Raw genomic sequence first — 17,314 nt, 5'->3', positions numbered from 1 at the left:
TGGTAGTGACTATCACCCAAGCCCTGTCTGCTGTAGTGACTATCACCCAAGCCCTGTCTGCTGTAGGGACTATCACCCAAGCCCTGTCTGCTGTAGCGACTATCACCCAAGCCCTTTCTGTGGTAGTGACTATCACCCAAGCCCTGTCTGCTGTAGTGGCTATCACCCAAGCCCTTTCTGTGGTATTGACTATCACCCAAGCCCTGTCTGCTGTAGTGACTATCACCCAAGCCCTTTCTGTGGTAGTGACTATCACCCAAGCCCTGTCTGCTGTAATGGTAGTGACTATCACCCAAGCCCTGTCTGCTGTAGTGGCTATCACCCAAGCCCTTTTCGTGGTAGTGACTATCACCCAAGCCCTGTCTGCTGTAGTGGTAGTGACTATCACCCAAGCCCTGTCTGCTGTAGTGGCTATCACCCAAGCCCTTTTCGTGGTAGTGACTATCACCCAAGCCCTGTCTGCTGTAGCAACTATCACCCAAGCCCTTTCTGTGGTAGGGACTATCACCCAAGCCCTGTCTGCTGTAGTGACTATCACCAAGCCCTTTCTGTGGTAGTGACTATCACCCAAGCCCTGTCTGCTGTAGCGACTATCACCCAAGCCCTTTTTGTGGTAGTTACTATCACCCAAGCCCTGTCTGCTGTAGTGGCTATCACCCAAGCCCTTTCTGTGGTATTGACTATCACCCAAGCCCTGTCTGCTGTAGGGACTATCACCCAAGCCCTGTCTGCTGTAGCGACTATCACCCAAGCCCTTTCTGTGGTAGTGACTATCACCCAAGCCCTGTCTGCTGTAGTGACTATCACCCAAGCCCTGTCTGTGGCAGTGACTATTACCCAAGCCCTTTCACATATTGAAAAGTTTTATTGTAGAACTAGAAACATACATTGATACACAACATAATAAAAAAACTATGAATTTCAACATTCAAAAGATTGAATTTTAGTTTCTTAGAGAAACTAATAGAGTCTGTTCCCCTAGAAAGCTGTTCTACCCCACCACCACTACCAGTATCTAGGTATAACAGCCAGCTCATCCTTGGCTATGTTTATACAGCTGGGAGTTTTAACTAACAGAGAAAAATACCCAGGGGACAAATGTAACCTATTGGCTGGTTTAATCAAGGAACAGTGTGGAGGCTGCAGGCTGCAGGCTCTACAGGGGAGGGGATGGGAGTTGGGGGGGGGGGGGGGGAAGGGGAGACAGAGGCTTGACAAATAGATCAAATAGATCAAACGTTCCTTCCTGCGAAAGTTAGATGGTGAAGGTTAAAACTCCTTTTAATGACCAGAAAGTTGTTTGAATTTTATTTCTGTATGTATGACAGTAAGAATGGCTTAAATCTTAGTTTGATTAGTGTCATATAAACTTTGATATCTGGTTTTGCCCCTCACCAGTTTATGTAGCCAGTAGTATATAGTTACCTCCTCTTCTCTTGTCCTGTTCCATCCAGTTTGTCGTATCTTGTTTGTTCCATCTTGTCCTCCACCAGAATCACTTCCCTCTATCTAACTGGTTGATTTTTTCATGGATTCCTATCAAACTAAACACAGAATTCAGCAGTAACATTATGTTGTTTCAGGGTTCCCGGTAAAGGGACCAAATGGTTAGATTTCGTTATTTATGCATTAATTTTGGGCAAGGATTGTTATACTTTGATGGAATGTTCACAAAATTATAACACTTTTAGAGCAAAATTGATAACAAATATCAGCTTCAAACTAACACTGGTCAACGCTTGTAGTTACGTCTACTGCTATTGGCTGTTTTGATCAGAGATAGCGAGTTCATCAGGGGGCCTTTCAAAACCTCCTTTTAACCCTCTACTTTGTTATGATTTCTTAGTTTTCCCACATCACACAAGTGGAAATACATCATTTACATTCTCTGAACGATAATGAGAGGAATTAGCTCCTATTTCATTTTAATTTTTTGACATTTTCAACAAAATGGTTATGCAAACTTTCAAATATTACAATTAACAGAAAGTGTGCACCTTTTAACAGATACTGAAATGTTAAAATGCTTTTTATCACCTAAAAATCTAATCATTTACTCCTTTAAGGTCAAAGTCACCATTACAATTTATAGAAAATAATCTCTTAATTCAATGGCATCACCCTAACGGTTTCATTTGTCAGGGGATTACTACTAGACTTCACAACAAAGTAACAATACCATGAGAATGCCTTAAATAGGTTTGTGTTACAGTGTCAACATTGACAACAATATATATTGGATGGGGTCACCAATGTCTCACACACATTTTATAGGCAGATCTTTTCTTATTGAAATTTACACACACAATGCATGTGATTCAATAGTTGATTTCCTTGATAACAAAAACACAACATTAGAAAGAGTTTGACCTTGAAACATAAGAGTGAGTTTGACCTTGACGTAAGTGGATAGTGAAGATTCATATAGATATATTGTATTTAATAAACATTAAGTGTGACCTTAAACTTCATAGGAATTGTGACCTTTGACCTTCATGCTATCATATCAGTCTATCAGTCGACTAGACAATACTTTGGGTTAGATTATTTGGTGTTTCATGGTTGATTCAAAGGTCAAGGCAAAGGTCACTTACTATTTATAGACTTTGTTCATTATTTACACGTGAGTGAGTTATGTCATACAGACATGTTCTGGTCACTTGTATCTCAAACATTTGTTAGTTTTCATATCATAAATAGATTTCATTAAAAGACTGGCAAGAGATTTTGATATAAGAAGTTGAGAAATACAGAGAAAAAATGAAACCTAGCTGGTTGTATCAGGTAAAATAATCAGCATCTACTAGATTTGCTTTGATGCCAAGTGTTAAAATTTCTTCAAGCAGAGGTCTATAGACATTCAGAGAACCATTTGGCACAGCTTTGTGTTTTACCATGCAAAACTGTATGTATTGCAGGCCCAGGTGTTGAGTAATCTGGTACAACAACTGTGAGAAATCTAGTTTTTATGATATCATAGCTTTAAAATTCTTCTCTGTGTCATGGTGGTTCTATACAGCAGTAGCTGTTATCTGATTTTATGAGAACAAAATTCTTCCCTCGAGATGCTGCTAGCCTCTTCTAAATATTTCTTGTCAATGGAAATAAATTTTTGTCAACAAGGAAGATATTGTGAATTTTTATCATATTGACTGGCAAGACACAAACTAATGTAGATTAACTGAGACGCTAAACCATGTCAGAGGTCAACTGATATTACTGGCTAAACCATGTCAGAGGTCAAGTGATATTACTGGTTAAACCATGTCAGAGGTCAAGTGATATTACTGGCAGAAGAATGTCAGAGGTCAAGTGATATTACTGGCTGAAAAACGTCAGAGGTCAACTGATATTACTGACTGAAGAATGTCAGAGGTCAACTGATATTACTGACTGAAGAATGTCAGAGGTCAACTGATATTACTGGCTGAAGAATGTCAGAGGTCAAGTGATATTGCTGGCTGAAGAATGTCAGAGGTCAAATGATATTACTTAGAGGCCAGACAAAGGATTTTCATTGACCCTGAAGTCCCAGATTAATTGTTGTCCTACGTCTGGTTTTGACACACACACACTACCTACGAACGCTATTTCATTGTATAAGGGTTAAATAACTTTTAATTGTTGTTTGAAATTTAAGGTCTTTTGTGCTTTTGATTCCTAAAGTTATTTACATGAGATATAATGAGATATATTTAGGCATGTGACATGATGAAGGTCCACTGAAAGCTTTTAGGCTAATATATAATAGGTCTACTTTTTTAATATTCGTGAGAAGTTTTGTGTTTAGTCCATGTGGAGATGTAAAATAAGACTGCCAGACTTGCAGCCGGCATTTCCTATATATGCACACACACATACACACCACAAACCCAATGGTACATTCACAAACACAGCAGACATTTGTACTATAGGAACTTTACAGACTTTAAATCCAGAAAAACTTGTAACTTGGACGTATTATCACAAGTGGAATTTCTAGTGTGTTACTTGGTCTGTCCTGTAGTAACTGGTTTAGATTCAGTGTAAATATATAAGATAGAAATATGATGCAGATTGCTTCAGAACTTGGCAGATAGTTGGACAAGTCAGTTTCTTGACATAATGTAGTGTGTTGCTTTGGACTGGAAGTATATACAGATAACAGAAAGAGAACTGGTTTTTTTTACCGTCCTAAGAAAAGAGAGATTTTCTCTGGAACACACATCATTATCATCACTGGATGATCTTACTTACGGATGGTACTTAATATTACTGGAGATCTTGTCATAAGTCTGTGATGCTGTGTGCTGGCGAACCACAAGGATATTACTAGCTTTGTAAGATACCCTTAAGTGTTAATCTTGTGGCTCTTTAAAGATCCTCAGAGGGTCTATAAGATACACTGGAGTGTTGATATTGTGGCCTTCTCGGAGATACACTCGACTGTAGATATTATTGTACAATGTTTGGTATGTGGACAGACATGAGAGAGATGTACTAAACCTCCTCCCTACATGTGATAACAGAGGGACGAGGGAACCACCCCCCTCCCTCCTCTTTGCGTGTGATATCTCCTGGTATAAGTATTCTGAAGTTCTGATATCATGATCATTATTGATAAACCAACCAAGCGTACCATTGCTCTCATAGAAGCCAAGAAAAATCGGCAGAGCCTCACGTAAGTATCTACTTATTTTCGTCTCTTTTTAAGCTTCCGTTTAACCTAGATTTTGACTTTCCAGAATGTCTGTCTGAAATGCTAGACACCTACTGACACTAATGTTAGATTAATATTATAAAACAGTGTATATTAATCATCCATGTTTCTCGAAATAGTGAATTGGAATAGTGGTGTGGGATATTAGAATAGTGGTGTGGGATATTGGAACAGTGGTGTGGGATATCAGTTTAGTGGTGTGGGATGTCGTAATAGTGGTATGGGATGTCGGAAAAGTGGTGTGGGATGTCAGAATAGTGGTGTGGGATATCAGAATAGTGGTGTGGGATATCAGAATAGTGGTGTGTTATATCAGTTTAGTGGTGTGGGATATCAGAATAGTGGTATGGGATATCAGAATAGTGGTGTGGGATATTGGAATAGTGGTGTGGGATGTCAGAATAGTGGTATGGGACGTCGGAAAATTGGTGTGGGATGTCAGAATAGTGGTATGGGATATCAGAATAGTGGTGTGGGATATTGGAACAGTGGTGTGGGATATCAGAATAGTGGTATGGGATATCAGAATAGTGGTGTGGGATATCAGAATAGTGGTATGGGATGTCAGAAAAGTGATGTGGGATGTCAGAATAGTGGTGTGGGATATTGGAACAGTGGTGTGAGATATCAGAATAGTGGTATGGGATGTCGGAAAAGTGGTGTGGGATGTCAGAATAGTGGTGTGGGATATCAATAGTGGTGTGGGATATCAGAATGGTGGTGTGGGATATCAGAATAGTGGTGTGGGATATCGGAATAGTGGTATGGGGTGTGGGAATATTGGTGTGGGATATCGATGGGATAGCAGGAATGGGATGGGTTAATTAAGTTTGGAGAGGTAGGATGGGATGGGATAGGAAAAGTAGGATCTTAAGGGTAGGAAAGAATGGTGTGGGGATTGGGAAAAATTGGAAAAAGTTTAAATTGGAAGAGTGGTATTAACAGGACTAGGAAAGCATGGGGTGGGGTTGATTTGATGGGAACTATGGGAGAATGAGGTAGGATGGGGACTAGGGGAGATGAAGAAGGGTAGGGACGAGGGAAGACTGAGGATAGGTAGGGACTAGGAAAGACTGAGTTAGGGGTAGGAACTAGGGGAGACTGAGGTAGGGTAGGGACTGGGGGAGACTGAGGATGGGTAGGAACTAGGGGAGACTGAGGTAGGGTAGGGACTGGGGGAGACTGAGGATGGGTAGGAACTAGGGGAGACTGAGGTTGGGTAGGGATTAGGGGAGACTGAGGTAGGGTAGTGACTAGGGGAGACTGAGTTAGGGGTAGGAACTCGAGGGAGACTGAGGTAGGGTAGAGATTAGGGGAGACTGAGGTAGGGTAGGAACTAGGGGAGACTGAGGTAGGGTAGGGATTAGGGGAGACTGAGGTAAGGTAGTGACTAGGGGAGACTGAGTTAGGGGTAGGAACTCCAGGGAAACTGAGGTAGGGTAGGGATTAGGGGAGACTGAGGTAGGGAAGGGACTAGGGGAGACTGAGGTAGGGTAGTGCAGTGCTCCAGATAACTTTTTGACATGTGGGGTTTTCACTCCTACCTTTATAAATTGAGGGGTTTTTTCACCCCTGCCTTTATCAAGTGTATGGGTTTTTTCCATATTAGGGTAACACTGAATTTGTAAACATTTTTGACAGCGCCATATTTGCTATGCGACTGGTTTATAATCACGATCAAGAAAGCGCTTGTTACGAGTTTCGTTTACTCGATAAGTGTCTGTTTGACTTAGATTATTGAGTTTTCTAACTACGTAATATTGGAGCCGGACATTGACGCAGAGTCCGGATTTCGCACGGGTTAATGACGCAAATCTTATTTTTTTCCTAGCGTGAAATTAGAAATATTGTGTGTGAAAACGCATTCACGCAGGCTATCTGGAGCACTGGTAGTGACTAGGGGAGACTGAGTTAGGGGTAGGAACTCAGGGAGACTGAGGAAGGGTAGGGACTGGGGGAGACTGAGGATGGGTAGGAACTAGGGGAGACTGAGGTAGGGTAGTGATTAGGGGAGACTGAGTTAGGGGTAGGAACTCGAGGGAGACTGAGGTAGGGTAGGGATTAGGGGAGACTGAGGTAGGGAAGGGACTGGGGGAGACTGAGGTATGGGTAGGGATTAGGGGAAACTGAGGTAGGGTAGGGATTAGGGGAGACTGAGGTAGGGAAGGGACTAGGGGAGACTGAGGAAGGGTAGGGACTGGGGGAGACTGAGGTAGGGGTAGGAACTCGAGGGAGACTGAGGTAGGGTAGGGATTAGGGGAGACTGAGGAAGGGTAGGGACTGGGGGAGACTGAGGTAGGGGTAGGAACTCGAGGGAGACTGAGGTAGGGTAGGGATTAGGGGAGACTGAGGAAGGGTAGTGATTAGGGGAGACTGAGTTAGGGGTAGGAACTCGAGGGAGACTGAGGTAGGGTAGGGATTAGGGGAGACTGAGGTAGGGTAGGGATTAGGGGAGACTGAGGAAGGGTAGGGACTGGGGGAGACTGAGGTAGGGGTAGGAACTCGAGGGAGACTGAGGTAGGGTAGGGATGAGAGAGAATGGGGTTGGGTTGGTAGGATGAGATAGATATAAAAAAAAATTTTATCTAATTGTGTAAAAGAATGTCCCCAAGTTTGATCAAGAAAGAAGTGTGAGATATGTCATATCTAATACTGAATTTGTAAAGAAAGTTGCTATTTCTGTGACTACAGTACAAACTCTAGGGTAAAAGGAGAGATTGATTAAGTATAACTCTACATTTTTCCTCCCAAGATAAACACGGCCAAAGGGTTAAATCTATTTTTATCTTAGAAAAAAAATCTTTCCCTTTGGTATACAGTGGTGGGTCAGATTTTTTCTTTTAAAACTTAGTATTTAGTATATATATCTAGGCTAAGGAGATTCTGAAGGAATGTTCCTTCAAAGTTGGAAGAGGAGAGGGTACCAATATGGAGTGGGGGGGGGGGGAAGAATTGATACTTCATGTTTATTGCTTTCAAAGATAACTGCCTGACAAACAGGGCAGTTCAGTCAGTATCTTTCAAATCCTCCCCACTACTTCTGGTAGACAGGTAATTTTTCAGAGATTAAGATATTAAGGAGTCTGCCTTCAGAGTGCCCCACACCCATCAGTTCTCTTCATACCTCAAGTCTTTTTCAGCATATCCAAGGTAACAACACCAAAGTTACATCCCTGAGGTAACAACACCAAAGTTACATCCCTGAGGTAACAACACCAAAGTTACATCCCTGAGGTAACAACACAAAAGTTACATCCCTGAGGTAACAACACAAAAGTTACATCCCTGAGGTAACAACACAAAAGTTACATCCCTGAGGTAACAACACAAAAGTTACATCCCTGAGGTAACAACACCAAAGTTACATCCCTGAAGTAACAACACCAAAGTTACATCCCTGAGGTAACAACACAAAAGTTACCTCGCTTCTCTTAAATCTTCTGATCAACCATCAAGATTGACAATAAAACATATATAACTTCCATGCTGAATGGAATATATAATAATTTCACCCATTTGGATAAATTTGGATGTGGTTGAATGGAAGGGATTTCCATCTCCTGAAATCACAAAAACAGCAGTGTATGGTAACCCAGAATGTCCTGGTTTGTATGTCCGCATCACATGGTAACCCAGAATGTCCTGGTTTGTATGTCAGCATCACATGGTAACCCAGAATGTCCTGGTTTGTATGTCAGCATCACATGGTAACCCAGAATGTCCTGGTTTGTATGTCAGCATCACATGGTAACCCAGAATGTCCTGGTTTGTATGTCAGCATCACATGGTAACCCAGAATGTCCTGGTTTGTATGTCAGCATCACATGGTAACCCAGAATGTCCTGGTTTGTATGTCCGCATCACATGGTAACCCAGAATGTCCTGGTTTGTATGTCAGCATCACATGGTAACCCAGAATGTCCTGGTTTGTATGTCAGCATCACATGGTAACCCAGAATGTCCTGGTTTGTATGTCAGCATCACATGGTAACCCAGAATGTCCTGGTTTGTATGTCCGCATCACATGGTAACCCAGAATGTCCTGGTTTGTATGTCAGCATCACAAGTTTTACTGAAAACAGTTTGTAAATGATTTTCCATAATCCTAATCTGATGGATTATCACTTATTTTCATCCATTTGATACTTTGATCGAGTGTGTTATAGATTTCGGAATAGATTAGAACACCACATTCATGTTGTTTGGACAGTGGTGTGAGAATCTGTTGGTATGTGTCACTGAATCAGATCTATTTTCTCAGGAATCTGAAATTCTAAGTTGTGGTATTGATTACAATAAGTCAGAAGATTAAGTAAATTCAAATTTGGTAAGTATGTTAGATTTAAAAAAATGGACATATTTAGGAAGTAAGATTGGGTTGAAATATTCTTTTAGCTCCCACAGTATAAAAAACCCAATGCTCAAATTTTGATAAAATCACATTGGTTGCATGTAAAAATGACAAATAACATCACTGACACCTGACTTCACTGACACCTGACTTCACTGACACCTGACTTCATGGACACCTGACTTTACAGACAAATGACTTCACTGACACCTGACTTCACTGTCAAATAACTTTACTGACATCTGGCTTCAAAGACACCTGACTTCACTGACACCCGACTTCACTGACACCTGACTTCACTGACACCTGACTTCACTGACACCCGACTTCATGGACACCTGACTTCATGGACACCTGACTTTACAGACAAATGACTTCACTGACACCTGACTTCACTGTCAAATAACTTTACTGACATCTAGCTTCAAAGACAACTGACTTAATGGACACCTGACTTCACTTACACATGAATTCACTGACACCCGACTTCACTGACACCTGACTTCACTGACACCTGACTTCACTGACACCTGACTTCACTGACACCCGACTTCACTGACACCTGACTTCATGGACACCTGACTTCACTGTCAAATAACTTTACTGACATCTGGCTTCAAAGACACCTGACTTCACTGACACCCGACTTCACTGACACCTGACTTCATGGACACCTGACTTCATGGACACCTGACTTCACTGACACCTGACTTCACTGACACCTGACTTCATGGACACCTGACTTCACTGACACCTGACTTCCCTGACACCTGACTTCACTGACACCTGACTTCACTGACACCTGACTTCATGGACACCTGACTTCACTGACACCAGACTTCACTGACACCTGACTTCCCTGACACCTGACTTCCCTGACACCTGACTTCACTGACACCTGACTTCCCTGACACCTGACTTCACTGACACCCGACTTCACTGACACCTGACTACACTTGCACCTGAATTCACTGTAAAATAACTTTACTGACATCTGGCTTCAAAGACACGTGACTTCACTGACACCTGACTTCATTGACACCAGACTTCACTGACACCTGACTACACTTGCACCTGAATTCATTGTCAAATAACTTTACTGACATCTGGCTTCAAAGACACCTGACTTCACTGACACCTGACTTCAAAGACACATGACTTTAGTGACACCTGAATTTACCAAAACCTGGCTTTACTGATACCTGTCAATACAGATATCTGATTTAATTTACATCTGCCAATACAGATATCTGATTTAATTGACATCTGCCAATACAGATATCTGATTTAATTGACATCTGCCAATACAGATATCTGATTTTATTGTCACCTGCCAATACAGATATCTGATTTTATTGACACATGTCAATACAGATATCTGATTTAATTGACATCTGCCAATACAGATATCTGATTTAATTGACATCTGCCAATACAGATATCTGATTTAATTGACACCTGCCAATACAGATATCTGATTTAATTGACACCTGCCAATACAGATATCTGGTTTTATTGACACCTGTCAATACATGATTTTATTGACACCTGTCAATACATGATTTTATTGACACCTGTCAATACAGATATCTGATTTTATTAACACATGTCAATACAGATATCTGATTTTATTGACACCTGCCAATACAGATATCTGATTTTATTGACACCTGCCAATACAGATATCTGATTTTATTGACATCTGCCAATACAGATATCTGATTTTATTGACACCTGTCAATACATGATTTTATTGACACCTGTCAATACAGTTATCTGATTTTATTGACACATGTCAATACAGATATCTGATTTTATTGACACCTGTCAATACAGATATCTGATTTAATTGACACCTGCCTTGATTTTCACCTGACTTGACTGACATTGAACTGGCCTTAATTGAAAACTTGATTGTCAACAAAGTAAATACAAACTATTTTGGAGGAATAGAAAACACTGAAATGTTTTTAAAAGATCATAAATGTTTGTCTGGATCTGTAACACACTGCATATGTTGTAGTGTATATGTAAACGAGGACATGTGTGGAGCCCGAACTGTACCATCTGTCTGGGATATAGGAGGGTCCTAATTATACACTATCAGGACCATGTGTCTTCTGTTTGTGTTTTTGCCCCCCATTTTTTTGCTTCTGTTTGTACATGTTTGGAGTTCAAGTAATGTTAGCTCCATATTTTAGTGTATTTAATCCCATCTAAGTTTAATGAACTGAATAAAATTCAAGGAATTTCACTCTAGATTTAAATGCATATTTTTCGTTTGAATATATTAAAATAATTTCAACTCTCCCAGTAAATTCTAAAATGTTTTAACAGATTTGAAGAAGCTGATGAGGTTTTTCAGGAGCAGCAAGTTTTTTTTACTTTTTATCAAAGCTAGACTAGGTTTCGTCTCTAAATTTTACAAAGATCTAAGTTGAGATATTTTTTTGTCTCTTCTTGTCTTACAATAAAAGTTATCGTAGCTCTTAAGATAAAATAAAAAGCAGATGTTGGAGAACAAATCATTCTTACTGCTACACCTATTTCCTTTCTCTGGTTTGTTCAATTATCAGAAGGTTTGGGTTTAATTTGATATAAAGAGAAGTGCTTTCGATTGTTATATAAAATCAGTATCCTGTGACCATCTTGTTACACAGGGCAGAGATTACTAAACATTAAAATATACCTGATGTCTTGATTTCATGAATCAAATGAGATGAGGAAGTTTGGAATCCTTTTTTTCAATCTAGGTCTCCTTTGATCCGTTTTTTAGACAGGGGTGATTGAAAATCATAGAAAAATACTATTTTCTTTACAGCAAAATGAACAGAAAGCAGAGATCCCCGAAACATACTTGTCTTGAGAGACCACTCCTTCAGTCTAATAATAGACCATCCCTTCTGTTTGCAGTAAAACCTGTCTTGAGGAACCATCCTTTCTTCTTACTATGAAACCTGCCTTGAGGGATTATTCATTCTTTCTATCGTAAAACCTGTCTTGGGGGACCTTCCCTTCTTTCTATTGCAAAACGGGCCTGTAGAGACCATCCCTTCTTTCTATTATAAAACCTGCCTTGAGGAACCATCCCTTCTCTCTATTGTAAAACCTGCCTTTAGGGACCATCCCTTCTTTCTGTTGTTAAACCTGCCTTGAGAGACAACCCCTTATGTCTTTGTAAGACTTTGTAAGACTTCAGTGAATATCTTCTCTGTCTACAGCTCTGTCTACAGGAAAATCTGCCGAGATCAGAAATGTACCAAGAAAACCTAGACTGACATATTGTTTTAACACATTTTTAACTTGTCTCAGTGAAGTGTCCTGAACATCACAACAGAATTATTCTCAAGCTGATAATGAACTAGGAATTGTTTACAGATGAGTAAGGAATGAAAATACTGAGTCATGAAGGAGGAAAGTTATACCTGAATCAGTATAATTATAGTTCTTGGCAGGATGTAGCAAGGACAAGAGACAGACATGGTTTTACATAAATGTGAAATGACTTGTACACATTGGGGAAAACACCATCACACTCTGAGTTGCTCTGTGTGTCTTATACCTCTGTTTACTGTAAACATGCACCAAAAAAACTTTGAAGAGTACTTATTGTATGTAAATATTTTACATATTGTAACACTTGGTAGCAGATAGTAATATGGTGTGGAAGGAGGGGGTGGGGGGAAGTGGGGGTAGTGATGGGGTACAGGGGGAAAAGTGGAGGTAGTGATGGAGTACAGGGGGAAAAGTGGGGGTAGTGATGAGGTACAGGGGGAAAAGTGGGGGTAGTGATGGGGTACAGGGGGAAAAGTGGGGGTAGTGATGGGTTACAGGTGGAAAAGTTGTGGTAGTGATGGGGTACAGGGGAAAAAGTGGGGGTAGTGATGGGGTACAGGGAAAAGTGGGGGTAGTGATGAGGTAGTGGGGGTAGTGATGGGGTACAGTGGGAAAAGTGGGGATAGATATGTTAGGGATTACAAAATTGTTATATAGTTATTAGATGTACACACCCTATAAGCTACAGATATGTTAGGATTACACCATTGTTATAGGATGTACACACCCTGTAAGTATGTTAGGATTACACCATTGTTATAGGATGTACACACCCTGTAAGCTACAGATATGTTAGGATTACACCATTGTTATAGGATGTACACACCCTGTAAGCTACAGATATGTTAGGATTACACCATTTGTTATATAGTTATAGGATGTACACACCCTGTAAGCTACAGATATGTTAGGATTACAAAATTGTTATATAGTTATTAGATGTACACACCCTATAAGCTACAGATATGTTAGGATTACACCATTGTTATAGGATGTACACACCCTGTAAGCTACAGATATGTTAGGATTACACCATTGTTATAGGATGTACACACCCTGTAAGCTACAGATATGTTAGGATTACACCATTGTTATATAGTTATAGGATGTACATATTGTATACAGGAGTTAGTATAGGAGTTTCCAATCATATGAGATTCATGAAGAAAGTGTTACCGGACAATAAGCCTGGACGGCCAGTTAGTACATTACTTACGATTTAGTGGGCTGGTATTTATACAGGACAATAAAATAGTATTTTTTCCTAAACAGGAAATGGCTTAGAATGAGCTTATAGTATAATTAATAGGCAAGGGCTTATATCTTGATATGTATGGTATAGTTTTGCTCTACAGTATCTGTGTTACTATTTTAGAGATAAACACTAAGGAATAGCTGGTACATGGGTTGTCTGTCATTGTTGACTGTTTTAAGAACTCACTTGCAGTCACTGCAGTAACACTTGTAAGGCTTGTTGTTACTTCTCACATGGCTACGGCTCCTAAATTGACACTTACACACAGGAAGTTAAAAATATTCTACTTCCTGTACCTGATTGTCATCGAAGAATGTTTATGCTTAATTTTTGAAGAGTTTTGAAGAAGATATATTAATTTTGTCTACTGGTCTTCTTTGTACCCCAAGATTACCTGCCTTCGATTGAATATTTTAGAAGAATGCCATTTTCATGCAACCTTTATTCCTTAAGCTTTGTAATATGTACCATATTCTGTAAAATATAAACCGATACTGCCATAATAAGCCCGCCATCTGACTTTTAGAAATTATAGACCCCTTTGGTCTTCATTTTTTACAGAAGACAATATCTAAAGTGACATGACCCGTCAGTTATTTTCCAGCTGATCCCGATTACACGAGATTCAAAGATTTATCCTAGAAAACATCACACACTTGGTACCAAAGTTGTGATACAGATATCTCACACTACCTAGAATAAGTAGAGTCTCTAAATTATTCAAGAACCCACCTCTCAGCTAGAGATATTTAAATATAATGCTAATACTTTGAATCATCTGCCTTTCGGTAATGAAATTGTCGCTATTTAAACATTAGAAAGCTGTTAAATTGGATTGTAGTGAAAGACGTGTCACACAAATTCTTTTGTGAATGAGTTGTGCGCTTTTATTGAAACCATAAAGTTATTTACAGACAGGTGAAAGTACATGCATACTCTTATGACCATGATGTTTACGGCCTAATAAATGCCATTGGTATTCAGGGTAGTTGATATGATGACAGGACATGTTAGAAGTTGTAACAAATTAAAATCAAATTATGTACATTTTGTACACTAGAAATTTTGGTGATAACTTGAAAATAGAGGAAAATATTTGGTGACCGTCTTTTCCTGAATCAAATCACCATCTCCATTTTAATTTATTGACTAAAATCATGTACGAGGTATCAATATGTTCATAGTTTTGTTTTTATATAAGTATATCATTAGCAAATTTGGAGACTGTGAGATTGTTTGCTGGTATATATATATGTGCTGTGTTAAATATCTTGCAAGATAAAAAAGAAAAGTAATAATTACTTATTAATTACTGTTTAACGAGTCTAACCTTAGGTTGTGGGTCTGTTTTTTACCTGAATTGCCTGAAGAAAATTACTGAGGATATTCAACTGATATTTTCAAAGACCCTAGAGTAACATCTTCAGAGACAAAAATTCAAAGGATTTAGAATTTCTGTTGTCAGGATGGGCTACAGACCTATGTTTGTGTTAATGGTGTGTGTACCCAGCTGTTTGTGTGTGTGTGGTGGTGGGAGAGGGCCAATAAAACAATACACATCTAATGTAGATAAAAGGTGTGTGTACCCAGCTGTTTGTGTGTGTGTGTGGTGGTGGGAGGGGGCCAATAAAACAATACACATCTAATGTAGATAAAAGGTGTGGTATACTGATTAACTTGTCTATTCAGGTGTTATCTATCACCTTAGATAATTTGTACCATAATTCCCATAGTAAAAGTACTGTCACTACTGATAATATGTACCGTAGCAACTGTGGTAAAAGTACTGTTATATGTGATAATTTGTACCGTAGCAACTGTGGTAAAAGTACTGTTATATGTGATAATTTGTACCTAGTTCTGGTGGTAAAAGTACTGTTATATGTGATAATTTGTACCGTAGCAACTGTGGTAAAAGTACTGTTATATGTGATAATTTGTATGTGGTAATACTGTTATATGTGATAATTTGTACCTAGTTCTGGTGGTAAAAGTACTGTTATATGTGATAATTTGTACCTAGTTCTGGTGGTAAAAGTACTGTTATATGTGATAATTTGTACCTAGTTCTGGTGGTAAAAGTACTGTTATATGTGATAATTTGTACCTAGTTCTGGTGGTAAAAGTACTGTTATATGTGATAATTTGTACCGTAGTACTGCAAAAGTACTGTTATATGTGATAAAAGTAAAAGTACTGTTATATGTGATAATTTGTACCTAGTTCTGGTGGTAAAAGTACTGTTATATGTGATAATTTGTACCGTAGCAACTGTGGTAAAAGTACTGTTATATGTGATAATTTGTACCTAGTTCTGGTAGTAAAAATACTGTTATATGTGATAATTTGTACCTAATTCTGGTAGTAAAAGTACTGTTATATGTGATAATTTGTACCTAATTCTGGTAGTAAAAGTACTGTTATATGTGATAATTTGTACCTAATTCTGGTAGTAAAAGTACTGTTATATGTGATAATTTGTACCTAATTCTGGTGGTAAAAGTACTGTTATATGTGATAATTTGTACCTAGTTCTGGTGGTAAAAGTACTGTTATATGTGATAATTTGTACTGTTATATGTGATAATTTGTACCGTAGCAACTGTGGTAAAAGTACTGTTATATGTGATAATTTGTACCGTAGCAACTGTTGTAAAAGTACTGTTATATGTGATAATTTGTACCTAGTTCTGGTGGTAAAAGTACTGTTATATGTGATAATTTGTACCTAGTTCTGGTGGTAAAAGTACTGTTATATGTGATAATTTGTACCTAGTTCTGGTGGTAAAAGTACTGTTATATGTGATAATTTGTACCTAGTTCTGGTGGTAAAAGTACTGTTATATGTGATAATTTGTACCTAGTTCTGGTGGTAAAAGTACTGTTATATGTGATAATTTGTACCGTAGCAACTGTGGTAAAAGTACTGTTATATGTGATAATTTGTACCTAGTTCTGGTGGTAAAAGTACTGTTATATGTGATAATTTGTACCTAGTTCTGATGGTAAAAGTACTGTTATATGTGATAATTTGTACCTAGTTCTGATGGTAAAAGTACTGTTATATGTGATAATTTGTACCTAGTTCTGGTGGTAAAAATACTGTTATATGTGATAATTTGTACCTAGTTCTGGTAGTAAAAGTACTGTTATATCTGATAATTTAGTGTGGATGAAATCTTTCAGATCTCGTGGAGGTGTTTATGTGGAAACAAAGGATCAGACATCAGATAGTAAATACGAAAGTGACGACATCATTCCACCACGAGAAGCTGGGGATGGTCATGAAGAACCAGACTCCATTTTGATTGGAGGTAAGCTAGATAATCATATTTTGTGTCAGGGAACAGGTGACAAAATTAGAACAGCATGCTTGTGGTGTTTTACAGAACAGGTGACTTAAACAGAACAGCACACTTATTGCTGTTTTACGAAACAGGTGACAAAAAATGAACAGCACACTTATTGATGTTTTAGGAAACAGTTGACTTAAACAGAACAGCACACTTTATACAATACAACTTCCAGAATATCACTTTGTTTGATATTGAAGTTCTATTGATGTGCTATGAGAGCTGACTGATCAGTTTTGAGCCTTGTACTGAAGAAGTTAAGCAAGGATGTCCTTTTTCAGCTCTACTATTGCCTGACTATTGAAGGCTGTGTACCCAAA

The 17,314-nt window shown here is 38.9% G+C and overlaps 1 protein-coding gene across 1 annotated transcript in view; it reads left to right on the top strand.

Annotated features, from left to right (window-relative positions):
- LOC132559459 (protein piccolo-like) overlaps positions 1-17,314 on the top strand; it is a 55,274-nt gene that overhangs the window by 10,846 nt on the left and 27,114 nt on the right. The window contains exon 2 of the mRNA XM_060224078.1: positions 16,828-16,955. Coding sequence (XP_060080061.1) covers positions 16,828-16,955 — 128 coding nt within the window. The remainder of the gene's footprint in view (positions 1-16,827; positions 16,956-17,314) is intronic.

Source organism: Ylistrum balloti, unplaced genomic scaffold (assembly GCF_031769215.1).
Source record: "Ylistrum balloti isolate Yb309-2 unplaced genomic scaffold, AGI_CSIRO_Ybal_v1 Utg370916, whole genome shotgun sequence".
NCBI lineage: Eukaryota > Metazoa > Mollusca > Bivalvia > Pectinida > Pectinidae > Ylistrum > Ylistrum balloti.
Note: the sequence above shows the minus strand (reverse complement) of the source record. Positions and strands in the feature narration are given on the sequence as shown.